Source organism: Phoxinus phoxinus (assembly GCF_949152265.1).
Source record: "Phoxinus phoxinus genome assembly, chromosome: 18".
In the NCBI taxonomy this organism is placed as follows: Eukaryota; Metazoa; Chordata; class Actinopteri; order Cypriniformes; family Leuciscidae; genus Phoxinus; species Phoxinus phoxinus.
Window position 1 is genome coordinate 19,594,899 of NC_136893.1, and position 19,745 is coordinate 19,614,643.

General features: G+C 37.2%; 1 protein-coding gene across 2 annotated transcripts in view; it reads right to left on the reverse strand.

The window, feature by feature from the left end:
- Window positions 1-15,963: 15,963 nt before the first annotated feature.
- The window catches only part of mtcl2 (microtubule crosslinking factor 2), a 57,804-nt gene continuing 54,022 nt past the window's right edge, over window positions 15,964-19,745 (reverse strand). For both annotated transcript variants that reach the window (XM_079587654.1, XM_079587653.1), the window contains exon 14: window positions 15,964-19,656. In XM_079587654.1, the coding sequence (XP_079443780.1) occupies window positions 19,504-19,656 (153 nt within the window). In that variant the 3' untranslated portion in view covers window positions 15,964-19,503. The remainder of the gene's footprint in view (window positions 19,657-19,745) is intronic.

Genomic DNA, 19,745 nt, shown 5'->3' on the forward strand with positions numbered 1-19,745 from the left:
GATAAGACATCCTGATCATAAATCATATAACTGTTTTCTATTTGAATATATTTATGTTTTATTTTTTTATATTATAATTTTATATTTTAATATTTTCCTGTGATGGTAAAGCATCATTACTCCAGTCTTCAGTGTCACATGATCCTTCTGAAATCATTTTAATATGATGATTTGATGCTTAAGAAACATTTCTTGTTATTTTCAGTCTAAAACTAGTTGTGCTGCTTAATATTTTTAGTGGAAACCGTGATACATTTTTTTAGGACTCTTTGATGAGAGTTCCATAGAAAAGCGTTTATTTGAAATATAAATATTTTGCAACAATGTCTTGACTGTCACAGTTTTTTATTATACATTTCTTTAAAACAAAAACTGACACCAAACTTTTGAATGGAACTGGTTTATTTATTTTTTTTACTTCTAAATAATATTAATAACAAATATATTCAAAAATCAGCAGGACAGGCAGTATAAAGAGCAAAGGCACTAAAGTGAAGACAAGCTTATTCATTTTAATTGTTTCTTTATTTATTCTTATTTTGAATATCTGATGTGTTATTTAGATTTTTTTTTAAATGCAAGGAATTATTAAGGAAAGTCATTGTGTCTTTATTATGAGGAACCATAAATGGTCACACTTTATATTAGGGTCCTATTCTTCCTATAACCAACTATGACTTTTGTCTCAATAAACTCCTTATTACTGCTTATATTAGTAATGTGTTAAGTTTAGGTATTGGGTAGGAGGGATGTAGAATATTGTCATGCAGAATAAGACATTAATATGTGATTTATAAGTACTAATAAACAGCCTAGTAATATGCATGATTATAAGCAACTTTTATAGTGAGAATTGGACCCTAAACTAAAGTGTTACCGAATAAATTTGCCTTCATCAGCAATGCATTATTCAGTTGTGTTCTTTTCTGCTTGTTATTAATCACTGTGATGTATTCATAATTAAAATCACTGAATGTTTGAGTAACGACAGATAATGGAATAGATACACATCTGAAATTGCGAGTGCTGTACAATCATATTTTGCATTAACGAGTAATATTGTACATTTCCAGAGTGCTTTTGGAATTTTTTTGTGTGTGTATGTTTTTATAATTCTGTTAAAAGCAATGTAGGTGTTGCAGATTTGGATGTGTAGGTGATTTTAATGACATCAGGAGCACACTAGTGTGTAAGGTGACCTGACTCACTCACTCATGGCAATTGCTAAGGTGATGCAGCTATTTATCATAACATTACCACCACCAATGAGCAGCCTCGCATGCACAGACGTATCCCATCATGGGATTCTCCTCCATTAGCGCCAGTGCATGCTGGGAAATATCTGCTGTTGTATCCTGCCACGTTGCTCCCTCCACGTTGACGACTGTTTCCATGGAAACAGGGACAGGGCACCGGAGGGAAATAGATGAGGGGTGCACAAAGAGAGAGAGTAGGGCTTATGTTCAGTTTAAGAGAAAGCAATCCATGGGCGGCAGTATTGAACTGTGAAGTGGCCACTTTTGGGTTTTCTTGAACAATAGATGTAATAATGATGAAGTATGGTGTCTTAAGCAGGTCAATGATTCATTATTATAATAATTCATTATTATAGAGTGCAACAGTCAGTTCCAGAAGTAAAAACTCCATTCATTTTCTCACTAGGGAAATTGACTTTGAACGATAACTTTAAACTTTTAAAGCGAAACAAGACAACGAGCTCTTTAGCTCCGCCCACTCCCATAAAACACTGCGAATGACGTAGTGTTAAGTTTTTTGCAATAAACTTAAAATATATTGGTTTATCAACATTTGTAAATGAAAATTTTTATATGTCTCCGTTTTTTAATTCGATTATGCTGTTCACTGCAATGCTTTCACTAAAGCTGTTAAGTACACAGTCGTGTACCTTTGTATTTTTGTCAGATTTTCAAATACTTCTTCAAGTATACTTGCTTCAAATCAAAGTCTGTGATGTGGTTCACCTCGTAGCTGGTTGCAATGGTTCATAACGCTTTAACAAAGACTTTTTTTAAAATCCAGAAAAAAATTAATGGAAAAAATACTTCCGGAACCAAGGCCGCTGAAAAGGGGGGCATGACCTGTTGAACTCTATTGTTGTTATTATTTTGCTTTATTCTTATTTATTTATTTATTTATTTATTAGCTGAAGGGCTCACGTCAAGATGCTCGACTTTTTCATCATGAATTATTATCACCCTAAAATGTTTCCTTGTCACAAATGTTTGTAACAAAATGCTTTCTATTTTTCTAAGACTTCTTGTTTTTGTATGCATCCGTGTGTGAGAAATGGCATGGTCTCTTTGCTCTAAAATTAGTTTCCACATGGGGTTTTGTTTCCACATTCTAATTAACACCGTGTGAATGAAACCGCTGCAGGCACCTCCCACTCGGTTTTCTTTCCACACAACACACGCACACACACAAACACAGAATGGATTCCTGCTGTAAGTGAGAAGCTTGTGATCCAAAAGTGTTGACACTGTGAATTCTGCTTTACCACGGATTAGCTGACACATCTGCTGCCTCCCTTAAACCCAAACAATACATTTAAAGGGCATGGAAATTAATTACTGTAGAATCATCAGAGTCGGTGCTGTGAAGCAAATGATCATCATTTTATCTGTAAATTCAAATGAGGTTAATAAGAGGTGTTTGCTGAGGGTTAGTAAACAGACCAAGCCTAAAGTGAACTTGAACTTGAACTTGAACTTGAACTAATCTGAACACAACATTTAATGTAAGATTGCAATCATATAGAGAGCAGAATATTATGCGACAGAAGTCCCCAAGCACTAAAACAGCCTAGCAACCAACAAGAAATGCAACTTCCTGGTATATTTTAGCAACACCCTGGCATTGCAGTGACAATCTAAAAATAAGTCTATTTTTTAAGTGTTGTGCTAAAGATGCTCTCTGTGGAATGTTTATGACACTGAAGGTGCAAGACGATGAGGCGAAAAGAAACTGCTTGACAGAGAGAGAAACTTGAAATGATGGCTATGTTGTTAGAAAAGTAAAAATGGCAAGTGTCTGAAACAGATTTGTAAGATACATTTCTGCAAAGCGTTTCTTCTTATGAATGAAATTTGTGTCTGAAGGGACATTTTCTCCTTTCTCCTTGAATTTGATTATATGTACCACAATAACACCTGCAAAACATTATTGTGCTGATGAACATTTGCATGGTTTGAAAAACGGCCAATGGAAACACACACAGCAGGGATTGTATAAAAGCTTTAGTTAGTGAATGCTGGGTATTCCCCAGTAATGAGCTGTGTGTGCGATGGATGGGAGAGTCTCCTGTCTCCTCTGCAGAGGCTGAGATTGTCCTACTTTATCAGAACTGTAGCTATCGCTCCTGCTATCTTTCTTCGTCTGTCTCTTTCTGTTATCAGCAATGGGCTTTAGCGTCGCTGGAGGTCAGGGCAGAATGTTGCGTTTTTTCCAGTTCAGAGACAAATACTACAGTGACGTGACACTGACTAATGAGATTTCTGTAATGAAGAGAGGTTATTAATCATAGTAGATGACTGCAGGCCTGGTAGATGTTGATATCAGCTTTTCATTTGTTTGTTTTGTCTTTGCATGTGTTGATGAAATCGAATTGTAAATTGAAATGGAAATGTGAAATTATCTTACGATTTCACCCAGTACATCAATTTTATACTCTTTGTCTTAACTTTATCATACACTGTAAAAATTGCTTTTTGAATTTGAATTTGGGAATTATCTTTAGCCAGTTGCTTTCATAAATCTCTACTGTGATTGTGATTGGCCCACAAACACCTTGCATATCTGTTGTATTTATAAGGCAAACTCAGTGAACCTGAATTATTAGCAGATGAAATGCTTTTTACTGTCACACTCTAAAAAATGCTGGGTTGTTTCAAACCATGTTTGGGTCAAATATGGACAAACCCAACCATTGGGTTTAAAATTGTATGCAAAATGTAATACAGATGATCAAATGTAATACATATCATAGAGTGGCTGTGTTTGTAACTTGTTCTGAATGACACTGTTAAACGGGTTTCTGTGTTTACATGGTGTTCCTCAAGGCTCAGTCCTCAGCCCCCAGCATTTTTAATTTACAAGCTTCTTCTTGGACAAATGGGTTTCAGTTTCATCGCTATGCTCATGACTCAACTCTACATTATAAATAAAAGTTAGGAATATATTATTATTTAATAAATATATTACTGTAAATAATATTATAAATTCTAATTTAATATTTGTTTGTTTGTTATTCATTTATTATAAATGGTTAGTAATTTGTTATTTTAATTATAGATAATTTTTACCCCTTAAACGGATACCTTGGGTCTTTAGTGACCCAGGACTTCATTCACTACCCTCCTCATTCATTCATTTTTTAGACATCAACCTTCTTAGCACTCCTCAATCAATACATTATAAACAATATAACAAGAAAAATAATCAAATTATAAAAGAATGCCTGTTTCCTCTATTAATTGTTTGTAAAAATTAGGTCGCTAATGACCCAAGGTGAGTAACAGTGTTGGGAAGGGGTTGTAGTTAAAATGTGGGTTTTGTATTTCTTTTTTTGATTTAGCCCCGCTCAGGTTCCTACTCCCTGTGAACGGTATTTGTGTGTGTGTTTTTTAGTCTGTCTCTTTTGAGCACTTTATTGTGAATAAATATCTCCCTATTCTGAATTTAAACTCCCTTTGTTTTTGTGTTCTTTTTGCACCAGCACCTTGATCACGTCTACCAGGCTTAAAAGTTCCAGGAATTAACAAATGTATTTTATGTTGTTCTCCCTCCACTTTAGGAACGTAACAACAACAATAACTATATATTATATATATATCTATTACTCTTTTTATTATTTTTATAATCATTAGTTACACTTATAATTAAAATCTCCTTTTCCCTTCCCTCCCTCTTCCTATTAATCTATAATTATTATTATTTATTTTTTTATTATTTTTTTTGTTGACTTCCCTCTATTCATCCCTATTCTGTCTGAGCCAAATGTCTGGTGCTGGTCGGCCCCGTGGGGTATCTATGGGCTCTGGGCCCCCATGGGGCGCCCCCTTAATACGGACATACACACACCCGGTCCTGGTAGCACACAACATGCCGTAATCTCTTTTAAATGCTCTATACATTTGGTTGCATACAGAATATTTCCAATAATAACAAGAACAACCAAAACAGACTAGGGTAAATGAGGGGAGCATGCAGATGCCTTAGCAGGTATTTTACTGCAAACCTCATCTCTTTTAATACAAACATTCCAGAGGAGGCATATACCCAATAATACTCAGGGCGAGTGCGTCATGCAAGGGGAAATCTGGGCAGATGTTCATCCTGCTTGACCACTTTCTTTTAATGCATTACATTAGTGGAAATCGACAATTTAGCCATTCACACTCGTCCATAGGACAAGAGTGGCGGGTTAGGTGATGGTTCCGGGGTCGGGATGTGGGTGTCCGTGGGGGCGGGATGTGTGCTGGGGGCCGGGGGATCGGATCACATGTGGGTCCTCCCTCTGCCATCTCACTATGGTATACCTTGTTCGGGGACCGGGCGGCAACGCGGCTATGAGTGCCCAGGCAGTTTGTTTATTCAATCATAAAAAAATATTTTATAATAATAAAAATTATTATTTGTTTATTATACTCTTCTTCTCTTTCTCTCTCTCTCTCTCTCTCTCTCTCTCTCTCTCTCTCTCTCTCTCTCTCTCTCTCTCTCTCTTTCTCTTTCGCTCTCTTTCTCTCTCTCTCTCTCTCTTCTCTGCAACCCTCCGAGGTGATCCAGCTTCTACATTACCGGCCAAACTACAAACCTACATTTTTCCTTATATACACCCACACACACACATACACACACACAAACTAACACACAACTATCTCCACACACTCATTAACCCAACCGCCACCCCCCCACCCCCCGCCACTTTAACTCCTGTAATTTCAGTTAACCTGTATGCAACTAGTCTCACCCTTTTATCTGTTATTAAATGTTTTGTCATATCAAAATATGTAATGTCGAGATATGTCTTTTGTCTAGTGTACGTGTTTTATTTATATTTTTGTGTAGTATTCTTGTGGCTACTGTATCGTTACATTTTGTTCGTAATAAAAAAAACAAAAATAAAAATAAAAAAAAACTATATATTCTATGGAAGAATAAGTGCAAACCATCTTTATTTCGCAAGGTGGCAATGTCTTATACACAATGATGAAGTGAAGTTTCACTCATAGTTTCCGCAGGCAGAAAACAAAAGAAGTATCATCAGCAAAACTTTCCATCACGAAATGGCTCAGTGATTTACTGCAGAGCAAGAACTGAACACAATCAAATATTACTGTCACTGTCACTTGATGATGGATCTGGTGAAGAAGCTATCAGCGATCAAAATGTTGAAAATGATAGTTTTGAGAATATGTTTGAGATAGTGAATATGAGCCAGATGCTGAATGTACTGGAAAATGAGCTCTGATGAACACAGTGATGATGTAAAACATCTGCTCAAACTGAAACCTTCCAAGCTCCAAAAGGTATAAATATACTTTATTTTATTCTTCTGTAATTCTTACACTAATATCAGGAGAGTTTTATAGTATCACGGCAGGTAGAGATCTCTCTGTGTTATAGATCCGGGTCTCTAAAGACCCGAATATGTGAAACTGCATTTAAGGATTATTGTTATTATTGTATTTAATAGTAACCCAGGGCATATTTGAATGAGTAAGGCTGATTAAACGTATGATTTATGTAAGCGTAGATAAATGACTGGTCAAACCGGCGTGGTTCAGCAAACCATAACCTGGAAATGACAGAGAGATGGATGTACCACACAAGCAGCTTCATGCCAGGTGGTTTTCTGACATTCTGACTGGACAGAAAGAGAGATTCATGTCTTTGGGGTCAAGGGGTGGGTGAGGCGAGCGTGGGGAGATTAAACATTTATCTTTTCAGTAGGACATAACGCCCACCATCACCTTTACCTCTCTCTTCTCCATCTCCCCTTGTAAGACAGGGACATTCACCATCTGAATCTAAAGAAAAGGAAAAGCTCTTATCTACAGCATCACATACACACACTGCTGTTCACTACTGAAGCATTCAAACCTCAGAAAAGACACTTTAGCAGAAGAACCAGCTTCTCTTTTCACTCTTCTCACTTGTTCTTTTCCTTCCACTCATCTCATATTGCACTCTACTCTTAGTCTGAGTGGCCTTCACAGCAAATGACCCTTACTCGAATGAAAGGATGTGGATAATAACAGTTGTGTGTGTGTGTATACAGTGCAATTGAAAGCAATTCAAATAGTCCAAAAAATATAGCACATCCTCTCCCGCCTTTAGTTTAATTGCATGCACAAATGGTAGGGGGGTTATTATATCTAATTCTGTATTTGCATATTGCAGCTGTGTGTGACTATATTAGTATGTGTGACCAGGACAAGGAATGCCTAATGCATGCACAGCCGTGATCTTTAAATGCCTGCGTTTACTTGAATTATGTATTTATCAAAAACATTGTGTCAATTCATGCTCAAAGAGAGAAATATATAGAGGAGCAGGCATCTGAAAACACATAAAAAAATTAAAATGCTGTCAGTATTATCATTATGACCATTCCCTTTTGTGTCTCTCTATTGCGTTTCAGTCTAAATATGTCCACAGCAAACCTGTGATGAATTAATTATGAGGAACACCTGGCGGATCTCTCTACAGACTGTAGATAGAAAAGCCAACACCATCGCATGCAGAAACTGTGCTAAAAAAAAATTGTGTGGTGGTCAGTAAGTGTGTGTGCGTGTAAATGTTTGAAAGAAATGAACTCTTGTATTCAGCAAGGATGCATTAAACTGAACAAAAAGTAAAGACATTTACATTGTTGCAAAATATTTCTTTTTTAAATAAATGCTGTTCTTTTGAACTTCCTAACGGACGTCCTTCCTTCATAAGAATTATGTATTACGGTTTCCACAAAAATATTATGTAGCACAACTGTTTTTAACATTGGAAATAATAAGAAATCTTTCTTGAGCAGCAAATTGTCATATTAGAATGATTTCTGAAGAAGAAGAAAAACATTCTGAAGGATTTACCGAGATGATGCAAGATAAATAACATGATTAAGAAGGTGAGGGATTCCTGAATAAACATTTACTGTATTTCATACATTTGTATAATGTCTAGAGATTCCTCTCATTCTGACAGAGCTCATCGGATGTTTAGCAGTGCTCTGTTTCTCTATACAATGACTTTCTTGTGGTGTCAGCTAAATTAATTATTTATGAGGGTCTAATGTACAGACCACCAGCGCTTCAAGATCCAGAATGAGTACCTGAACTATACAAACATTGCACGCGTCGCATACTATTTCTGCAGCAGGTTATATAGTAAAAACATTGTGCATAGTGCAATGTATGCATAGAATACCTGTTTGCCACAATTTCCAGTTTGATAAATAGTCTTAGTAAAATGTAAACAAATATTTTTAATTTTTTTCCAAGACTACTGGGTGTCTCTTTTATGCTCACTTGTAACACGATGAGGTCATGTGACAGTAATGTAGTGTATACATGTAACAATAGAGTCGAATTCCTATAGTGTATTCTGGAGGATCGTATTTCATATTTTGAATCCACGGCTGAAGATTAATGTCTAACATTGTTTTGGCATGTAATATACACTTTATGCATATTTTACAACAAGATTACCCCGTGTTGAATATTTAATGCATTACACCGAACAAATGCAGCCGTTCCTTGCGATCAATGTGAGGGTGAGACCGGAATAATGTGTTGCTCATGTGATAATTGCATGGAAAAAGTAGATTTACTGAGACTCTAAAATTCCCCTAGAGAGAGCAAAAGATCTGTCTCTCTCTGGTTCTTTCTTTTTTCCTTCTGCCACTTCTGCCATTGACCCAGATTTCCTGGCACAGCACGATGGCATTTTTGGCAAGAAACAGAGAGAGCGAGAATGAGAGACAGAGACTTGAACACCCGGCAGAGGTTGAGTGGAGTTCAAACTAGTTTAATCCCTGAAAGTGATGTGGTTAACAGTGTTTAATGTTGTACCCTAACCTCTGGAGTGCAGTTGTGTAGTCTGTGTAGGGGCCGGTCATGTATCTGCACTGTAATCACACAATAAGAGCTCTAATTATGGGTTGATGTTAATCACCATGATTCTGTTTGGTCTTGTGAGGTGCAATGAGTCCTTGTTCCTGTCTGGGACTCTCCAGATTTCTGTAAGTCTCTGTGTCTTTCCTCCCGCCTTATCTTTTAACTCATCTGACCTGATTTACAATTTCTGTTTTATCAGCCTCTTTTACAAATAAAGTCTTATAGTGACAACACCCACAAGACAAGTAACAAATGACATCTTTTTATCTCAGTCGTTTCTTCTAGACAACCATGACAGTAAAAGGAGAGCAAATGGAAGACTCTCGGATTAGACTCTCTCCATTAGAAATTCCCTAGCATACGTCTTCTCTAAAGTTTCAGAATAGATCTCAACAATGTCTCAAAAAAGGGCTCAGATTTGCCAATGTGCATGCCAAAATGACGAATACTGTTATTACAGTATTATTTATATACTATTTTACTAGTTGAATTAGCTTTGATTTTTATATTTTATTTTTAATTTGTTTGATTTTTTATTTTTTTATAGTTTTTTTTAATATAGTTTTTTTTTTTATATTACTATTTAATATATAGGCTACTATTTAGGTTTAATTTATTGTTATTTCCGTTTAAGTTCTGTTTTCATTTTTATTTTTAAAATTCTAGATAGTAATTTTAGTACTTCAACTTTAGTGCCAACGCAATTTTTTAATGTATGTTTAGTTAAAAATGTTCATCTAATATTTATATTTTAATTTAAAAAAAATCATTTAAAAATAAAATTGTTTTAGCTAACGATAACCCTGTCAAACCAACTCAAACATCTCTCATTAGAATCTTTCAAGACTTAAATAATCTGAACTATGCTATTTGAATTATTTTATTTGTTGTAAAATAAAAGTCAATATAAAAAAATCAAAGACCTAGATGTGATTACTAAAATAATAAACAACCCAATCTCACGAGAAAACGTAAAAATGTTACGAGGTGGCAATTTCGTATGAATTTGCACAATGTGATTCATACAAAAACATATGAATTTAAAAAAAGTGTGCATGAAGCTCCACCCCTAAAGCCACCATCGTGTAAGCAGATCGTACTAAAACATACAAATGAGATCATACAGATTCATAGAATTAGTCACCAATTCGTCAAAACGTATGAGGTGCGTTGATATAAACCAACTCAGAACTCCATGAAATCTTCTGAGCTATCCAAAAAAAACCTCTGCGCCATAAAATCTGAAAAAGAGTGGTCATGTGGCTATCAAGCTTGAGTGCAGAGTGCAGAACCTGCTTGTTTTCCCCACTTTCACCCTTAGGAAACGCACACCCTTCCTTCACATAGAGCGCTGTGGCCAAAACATACCTCAGTACTATCTCAGCGCACTTTCCCTCAGAGCGACGGGGAACGGAGAACGATATTTCCAGCTCAGGTTCACTCATAATCTCAGGCGACTGTTTGCCTGCATCCTGTGTTTGTATTTTATCCGCCTTCCATCAGTGTGACGGCTGACTGATGTGATCTGGCAGAGTAATTACAGCCGACTGGAACCGTTTCAAACACACAAAACACACTGGCTTCATTTGATGCCGTTATTTGTTTGCTTAATTCGTTTACCTAGTTGAGTGTGTCATTAATCGTTTGCTTGCGAACATATGTAGACCTCAGATGCAAAGCAGACTGCGGCAGAAACCAATCACAGAAATACACAAGCTGTGCCTTTATATGCTTCTGCTGGCTCTTTCCTAAGTTTGCTGCAGTCAACAGGGATGCTCTCATTTCCCAGCTTTCCTCCTCCAGAATGACCTCTGCATTAGTGTAGAGTATGATTGATTTGGGTGGAGGGTTTCAGTCTCGTGGGATCTCTGCCTAGCAGGTCAAAGCACTGGTAGCACTATAGCAGCTAAGCTTGAGAATTGGGTTTGGTCTTAAGGGGAGGTTTACAGCCTCGGCACTCTGGGATTTCAAGTACTGCTGCCTTAAATACATGATCATTAAAGAGGAATCGACAGATATTTATCTCACAATTCGGACTTTTTAACAATCCTGAGAAGAAATATCCGAACTGAGATATAAACTTACAACTTTCAGACTTGCAAGTTTATATCATGCAGTTATTTTCATACAGTAATTGTGAGACAAACTCACAATTGTGAGTTATAAAGCAAAAATTGAGAGATATTAACTTGCAATTTTGAGAACACATTTTTTTTATATATAGGTATGCAGCGACAGGCAAGTGTTTTTTGCTAGTTTCAGCCTGACGCAGTTATCATTTTCACGTCCTGTGCCACGTTTTTTAAATAGCAAATGCATTTGCGCCCATGGGCGTGCTGGTCTGAAAACGAGGTGTGTTCAGGCGCATTGTTGGTGTGTTGCTATTTCGAGGCAACTGACATAGACTGTGCCATTGACCAACAAAAACCTGGTCTAAAGTCAATGGCGCAATATTTGTTTTGTTATTTAAAGAGGGCGTTATTAATGTGCGCCTATAGATGGGTCCACAATGTCCGTAGATACTCTAGTCGCATGCTGTAACCTCGCGCACGAGCGGATCACTTTCCTCTCTGGAGAAGCGTTTTTTCTTTTTCGCATGAAAATTCCATCATGTAAATAGCGAATACGCCATGGCGCTAGCGCAACTAGCTTTTAAAGGGAATGAGAAATTACACTGATTGTTTTTTTTTGCACGTTACGCCCAAAACACATCTCATTACTGAAAATAGGGACAACCCTTTTAGACCATGCGCCGGGTGTGCTGACCATTTACGCTGTAAGTGCACGTGCGTCGTGAGCTTTAGACAATGCACTTGTCTTATCGTTAAAATAGGGCTCTAAATGTTATTTCATGCTGTAACTGTAGGGCTAATACCATAGACTGTAAAAAAAAATATATGGATGTATTGTCTGTGAGGTCACCTATAGGTTTCTGAAGAGCAGAACTGGGCGGAGCCGGCCGTTGCCATCTTGGCAGCGTGTCACTTCCGGGTAACCGAAAATAGGCAAAGTGGCGGGATTTGCTGAGGTGACGGTTAACAGACAGCAGACAAACAGCTTGTAGTGACAGCAGTCACTCAAGTGGCCATGACCTTAATTATGCACAACTTTAAGGCTTAATATAATTTAAAACCACTTTGTGTACCAGATTGTAAATATATATTTTTTATATGTAAAGTTGACCATTTTAACATGTGGGGTCTATGGGATTGACTCTCTTTTGGGAGCCTGTCTCTAGCGGCCAGTCGATGAATTGCAGTTTAAGTCACTTCCGTGTTGGATTCGAGAGAGAGACCGGGTGCTTGGCTAATTCATTGTGCCCTCTATGAACTGCATATGTGAATATTATGTATTGTAGATCTATTGTTTACATCAAATTCATGCTTTAATTGTAGGCTAATCGACACAGGTTTAATCAGTCTAGTCTTCAACAATGGTATAAAAAGGAGACCATCTATTTTGCATTCCGATTCTGACATCCAAAGGCTCTTTGGCATTTTGGAATTTGGCAAAGACATTTTGTCTCTTAATCCTTGGATCTTGCCCGTTTTCCTCCACTTGTTCCTGCCACCACAATGCGCGGACAACTGCAAAGACGAAACCATGACGTTTACTCCCAAATGGTCTATAGCGATGGGCACTTTCAAAACACTGCTTTGTGAAGCTTCAAAACCTTTGTGAATCATTTGTTTCGAACTAGTGATTCGGAGTGCGTATAAAACTGTCAAAGTCATATCATTTTAGTAAATGAAGCTTCGTTACATCATTGTTTCCAAACGTTTCGAAATTTCAATGGAGCGATGATCTGTGTGAACCCATGAACCAGTGTCTATAGGTTTTTTTACTTGATCTCAGGTCCAATTTATAGACATTTGTAATGACACAATTGCATAATAAAATGGAAGTGTTGTAGTTAATAGTCTCGTATTGGTCGGATTAACCAGGATCTCAAATAAAACACAAAAAAGCCCTACAATTTAATAAAATAATACATTGGCCTATTATATAGATATTTTATATTAAATCCCAGACAGCAACATAGTGTCGGTCCTGATCCGGCCTACATTTGGGCCGGGTGGAATCCACGTGTACCAGATGTGGGCCGGATCTGGGAAGACACTATGTGGCTGTCTGGGGTGGTACTGACGGTGGTTGAGATTTTGATGCATTTACACTGTTCTAACCAGCAGGCGTCACCAGCATGTGGCAATTCGAGGACTTTGAAACAGTGAATCATTTAGCAAAGCAATTAGTTCAAATGATTCAAAGTTTCAAAAAACTTGGTTTCTAGGCCTCTCACATCACTAGGCCTCTTCTCACCATCCCAACTGTTTCACCCTCCATTTTCCTCATGTTCAAGGACACAAAAATAGCTATTTTCTTAGTGAACAAATAAACAATTAATAGCCAACAGCTTTTAGTTTAAGTCGCAGCCTGACAAAACCACACTGGACAGCTTGTACGGAGGTCACTTAATATGCAACCAGTTGATGGTTAGGAAAGAAAATGAAGGATGAATGTTAGTAAAACGAAGCTCATCTGATGACACACAAACTACAAATGGAGAGTGCATTTGATTGGATAGAAATATGTGTACAACCATGTACAGTATCAATGTGTTTATGTTGTATATCTGAAGTTAATTGTGTAAACTTGTAGGGTTAGACTAACATATAGATGACCTCAGAACAAACAAATAGACTACAAGCCAGAATTTTAATAAGTTTCAGTTTTCATTTTACAGGATCCATATGTTGCTTTAGTACAAAAAAAGTACACACACATATTCTCCCTGTTAAAGGTGGGACTGTGTGTTATACTGTATCTACCTGATCAATCTGTGCTCTGTGAGAAAATGCCAGTGCAGGGGTTTACAAGATAAGCGGTATCACTCTCTTCTTGACCTACATGAGCTCCAATGGCCACCTCAGCCAAGCTACTGATGTCCATCTAATCAGGATGAGCTTATGGAACATCTGACTCAGCATCAGAGCCAGTGACAAGCTTCACTTTGCTATTGACGGGTTTGTGCGGGAATTGCAATCACCTTGAGTTTTGTATCCACCCTGTTACATTCAAAATAGTGCAAGGCCAGGGTTTCAGATTAATGCAAAATCTCTAAAGCTATCAGATATCATTGCTCCACACCACACAATGTTGTGCAGAAGACCATATTAAAATGATTACTATGATTTTTCTCATAACAGAGTGGAACTATTGAGCTTGTTGAGGCCAATGTCACTCCCTAACTTGTCAGAAAAAACTATATATTTTTTTTATAATTTAATAGTAATAAAAGTATGTGTGGCAACAACTGAGACCCCAACGTGATGTTAAAAAAAGGACAAATGAAAGTCTAACAATTATTTTGTTTATTAAACTATTATTTTAATAGAGCAAATGCCACAACATATGGTCCACTTTAGACATTTTACTAACTATAAGTAACGTAGCAACTAGCAGTCAGAGTATTAGTAGACCATCTGCTCAATATCTGCTAACACTTTATTTTGATGCTCCTCCAACAGACATTCTGCTGACTAGAAGTAATTTTGCAACTACATGTCAACTTATTCTACGAACCTGAACCCAAACACATAACCATAACCTAACTAATACTATTAGTTAGTTGACATGTCGTTACTTATAGTTAGTAGAATGTCTAAAGTGGACCATCGAAGTAAAGTGTAACTATAATAATTTAAGCAGAATTCCATGTTTTGAATCAATCTAACCCAGTAATGGTCTGATGAATGGTGAATGGAAAATGGCTGAAATTCAGTAAATAGCATCTTAAAATAACAACATAAAATTTGCTGAGAAGGGCAAGCAAATGGCAGATATTAATTCTAAAATTGTTGTTTGTCTTACGAATTTGTGTGGACAGCAGTGGCCGTGTGTGTGTGTGTGTGTGTTTATGCTCAGTGGAGAATGAAATGGAATGTATTATTGCTGTGCATCACAGCTTGAAAGGAAAAACCCTCATATGACATTCAGAGCCTCAGCTTTTCCCTTATGGTTTCTTTTTCCTTTTTCTTCTCTGGCTCCTGCACTGATTCACACTATGAATGTTAATGCCAGTGTCATCCCACTGCGACAGGAAATCTGACTCTTTTTGAATGATGCAACTGTTTGGTCACATCCTGTATCTCTGTGTCTCTCTCCGCACTCACATTCAAATGTAAACTTGATTATTTTCAAAAAAGGCAAATCTTGGCGGACAGGAAACCGACCCTGAAGAAAATCACAGATGTTCTTCTCAAGTGAACCCGACTCCAAACACACATGCAAAAAAATAAATGATCTTGAGTTTGACTTCCATGGTCCCGTTGTCAGTTGGTGTGTGTGTGTGTGTGTGTGTGGGAAGAAGGAATCTGGACCGAGACTCACAGTCCACAGCTGGACATGACCATTACAACCTAGAGCTACATTTAACACTCCACTCCGTCACTCTCTCTGCTCCAAAGGGGAGAGACAACAGTAATTTCCTCCACAAATGATGCATCACCTTTAACACATGTGTCCATGTTAAAAGAATGTGCTGAGGTTAAAGAGTCGAAAATGAAATAGCGTGATGAGTGCAGATTGAATATGTAAAAAAGTGAATCACAGAAAATACTCTTTGGTGCATTTAATCTGTTGTAGAACACAACTAATCAATTCTAATTATTTTCTTCATAACATTCAATTTCACATTTCAGATAACATATAAAGTTATAGTATGCTCATTATTTATCAGCTAAAGTGAACTTGTAAATTATGACAAGTATAAAAAAATATGTGTCAACACCCACCCAGATGTAAAAAAATGAACAAAAGAAAGTCTAACAAGAAATGTTCAGCACTTTTATTTTCAACATGTTTCTATTTACACAAAATGTTTTTAATTCAGGTGAGGAAAGGTACAGAATTCAAGCTCAAAGTTGGCAGAGACATTCAAAATTTCCTACACAAGGATAGAAAGAGTAAAAATTGTGTATTTATTTACAGTATATTTGATTTCAAGTTAAAACGTTTAGAAATGTTCCTCATTGTCCATCCGACATCATCTTTTTTCATTCAAGAGATTTCAAATGGAAACAAAAAAAAAATATACACACATTCTCTTTATAATAATTTAGCAATTGATATTGACAACGATAAGCGACAAGGTGTTCTATATATTGCTAGGCATTAAAACAGTGTGACGTGATGGAGAACAATATTGTGAATGGAAAGGCCAATTAGAGAGCTGCTCCCATGAAAACAACTCCTTTAAATCTAAAACCTCTAACCACATGACCTTTTAAACTTCTGTCAATGGTTTAAGAATAGCTATAAAAGTGTCTAATTGGCATCATGTACATTCTTCTGCTAAATTTGGGGAAACTTCAAACCATCAGTGGGGTTTGATGTAAGACTTTTCAAACGAAAAGCTCCTAAACTAAAGTCATTCCCCCTGTTTCCTCAGAGATCATGTGACCAGTCTCAGAAGCGTGAATACCAAGACTAAACAGTTAAGGGACACTTGAAGGGACAGTACACCGTTTGTCTGATATGTATAAGTGAGCAAAGCCACAACATCAGACTCAGGAACATTCAGGAAACATTCAAACAGGTTAAAATGGCTTATAAAGAAAGGACGGACTGATTACATTTGCAGATTTCACTCGTAAATATCCTCAAACTGCATTTTGGCTTCTGTAATCAATTACAATATACACAATAGATTGAAGTTGCACTTCATTTAACTTTATGAATACAGACTTAGTCATTTTTGTCCTTCTGGGGGTTCTGTAGCTAACAGCAGTCTTCTGAAAACATCTATTATTTCATTGCCATCAGTAGATGGTTCCTCAACAACATACTTCGAACAGATATATTGTTGCTTTCATTTTAAAAAGGCACTCTAGTGACCTTCAAAATAAAACATGAATGGGTTAAATGTAATATAAGATACAGTTTTGAGTTAAGAGGTAGCTGTGGGATAAAGAGGTGACACTTTCTGGGATATAATAGGCTGGGATTTTGTTTGTTTGTTTTTTCCAGACACTGAACAATTGAGAAACGTCCGATTTATAAAGAGAGCTGAATCGACAATTCTTATGGCTCGAGAAATGCATACAAAACATGTTTCCTCTAATGTTCTGTCATCAAAGCTAAGAAAAGCACCAGCAAAAAGGACTAAACTTCAGTTTTTGCAGCACCACTCCAACTGGAGATTTGAAAAAAGAAAAGAAAAAAACCTTACAAAGCAGACTTGACTCGGATGCAGGAGCTGCTACAGGGAGGCACACACTCGTATTTCAGTAACTGCATAGCTTCATGGACAAATGATCAGATTATGGATTATATTTTGGGATTATCTGCTAAAATCTCACTAATCTCAAAATCTCTCTATGGCCAATTAATTAGCATTCAATGTTTCAGTCTTAAACATGTCTGTTTATAAATGTGATATCTGCATAATTAGTATTTTGTGAGACTTTCAAATGTGTTCCGTAAAATAGGATTATGGGTTTTAGTCAGGGTAGACGACAAGGGATAAGGGATTGACGTACACCCTGGCTCTGTCCCAAGTGAAACAACGGGGTGTATAGCAGGGATGGGCAATTTTGGTTTGCCCTGCAGCTCCAACCCTAATTAAACACACCTGAACAAGCCAATCAATGTCTTCAGGATTACTTAGGCTACAGGCACGTGAGTTTTTTATATCAGGGCTGGAGCTAAACTCTGCAGGACAGCAGTACTCCAGGACCGGTGTTGCCCATCCCTGGTGTACAGAATATCCCATTTATCATTTTAGGTTTCAGAAGGGTGCCAGCATCGATGCAGACTACTACCCAACAGTCTAGTCAGCATTAGTTCAAAAACCTTTTGAATCAAAAGACCGCAAGGACTTAGAATGATATTCAAAACAAAGTTCAGTAGATTTAAGATTGACATCAAATTTTCAAACACACCCAATAGTAAAATCTATGAAACTGGCTATACTTATATCCCTCATAGTCTTGTTTTCATTCACATCAAATTAAAATTGGCGTCTACCCTAACTAAGATCCATTAGGTTTATTTTAGCATGATGATGGAGGATAGTGAGGTAGGCAGTGAAAATAAAGAAGAGGATTGCAGAAGATACACCCAGCAACAGTCTTCCATAGTAGCAGGCGGAGATGATGAAAAGTATAATAAAAATGACCATTACACTTTAAAATTCATGAGGACATGCTAGCCAAGGAATGGAGATTTACATGTTAGTACTCTAATGTTCAAACACTTATACAGTACAAAGTACCAAAGAAAACAAAACAACTGCTATCCTCCTACTCTACCTCTACCAACGTGCTCTTCGTAGACATCTCCAGATAGCATAATAAGAATATCAAGTTTTAAATGGGACAGATTCATAATGCAATATGATTAATCATATCATCCAGTCCTTTTTTAAAGAAATCCAGGGCTAGGTTTAATATTTTGGCTGGTTTGAAAATGGAACATGGTCCCAGTTTATAAAGAGGTTGAAACAAGCTTTGCTGTTTGATGATTGTCTGTAGAGAATATGAACATAAATCCGAATTAAGACCATGTTGGTTTAAGCTGGCAACTCTTTCCAGGAAGAAACTTTCTTCTTAACCATCAAAGACTAAAGTGGTCCATTGTAGACATTGTAAAACGGTAAGTTGTACATGAACTCGTAGAATCCATCAATTGCTGGTTATGGGACAAATTTACAGCTTCCAAGCTATACTATTTGTGGGCAAGAGTAAGGGCCACTGGGCAGTTGTGATAAGTTTTACTCTTACTAAAGGCCATGTTGAGGTTCTTGGTTCGTGTAGTTCAGCTGCATGCTTTATGTTTCCTTGATATCTACATGAAATTCATTAAGACCTCGTGTCAACTCGTGTTCGGATTACTCAAGTTCTCCCCATGGGGATCGAAATGGCTGGCTAAGCTGTCCTGTTGGCTGGATAAAGAACAGAGGAATGGCTGAGTTTAAGGAGAGGTCTGACTGAATGATTGTGGAATTCAAAGTCAGGACTGACTGGTTTACACAGGAACGAATGACGGACTAACAATGTGAAATCTTGACAGTGGAATGGTGGACCTAAAAGGGAGGTCTACTTTCTCCCCATCCTTGGCATTAAAGTGTGCTGGTTACACTGAGGTCTGGTTTGGAAACTCTCCAGATGCAGGAATTCTCCAAGGTCCCATTTTTGTAACCCTGAAGTTTTTTTTATTTAAGATATGAAGTATGTGTGTTTGTTTAAGGGTGTGTATGTGTGTATTGGCGTATGTGGCAGTGGATTTGTGTGGCAGTTTGTGTGGTGTGAGTGTTGATAGTTGTTTATTTTGTATAGTTTTTGGGAAGTGTCAGAAGAGGCGACCCTCATCCTCACTCATTACTGGTATCGAATCGTTCTTCAGTTCCCATGGATGACTCTTGCACTCGATGCTTGCACTGACCATGGGTATGTCGTGTGGTGGAGCGGGAGTGGCGGGCAAAACAGGAAGTGACGGTTTGTGAGTTGCAGTCACAAATTGAATCCTGCAATAACAGAAAAGGATCCAAAAGTTAAGATATTTACTTATTCAAGGTTTATGCTTTGGAGGAAGAGGGAGTTTGTCTAACAAAAT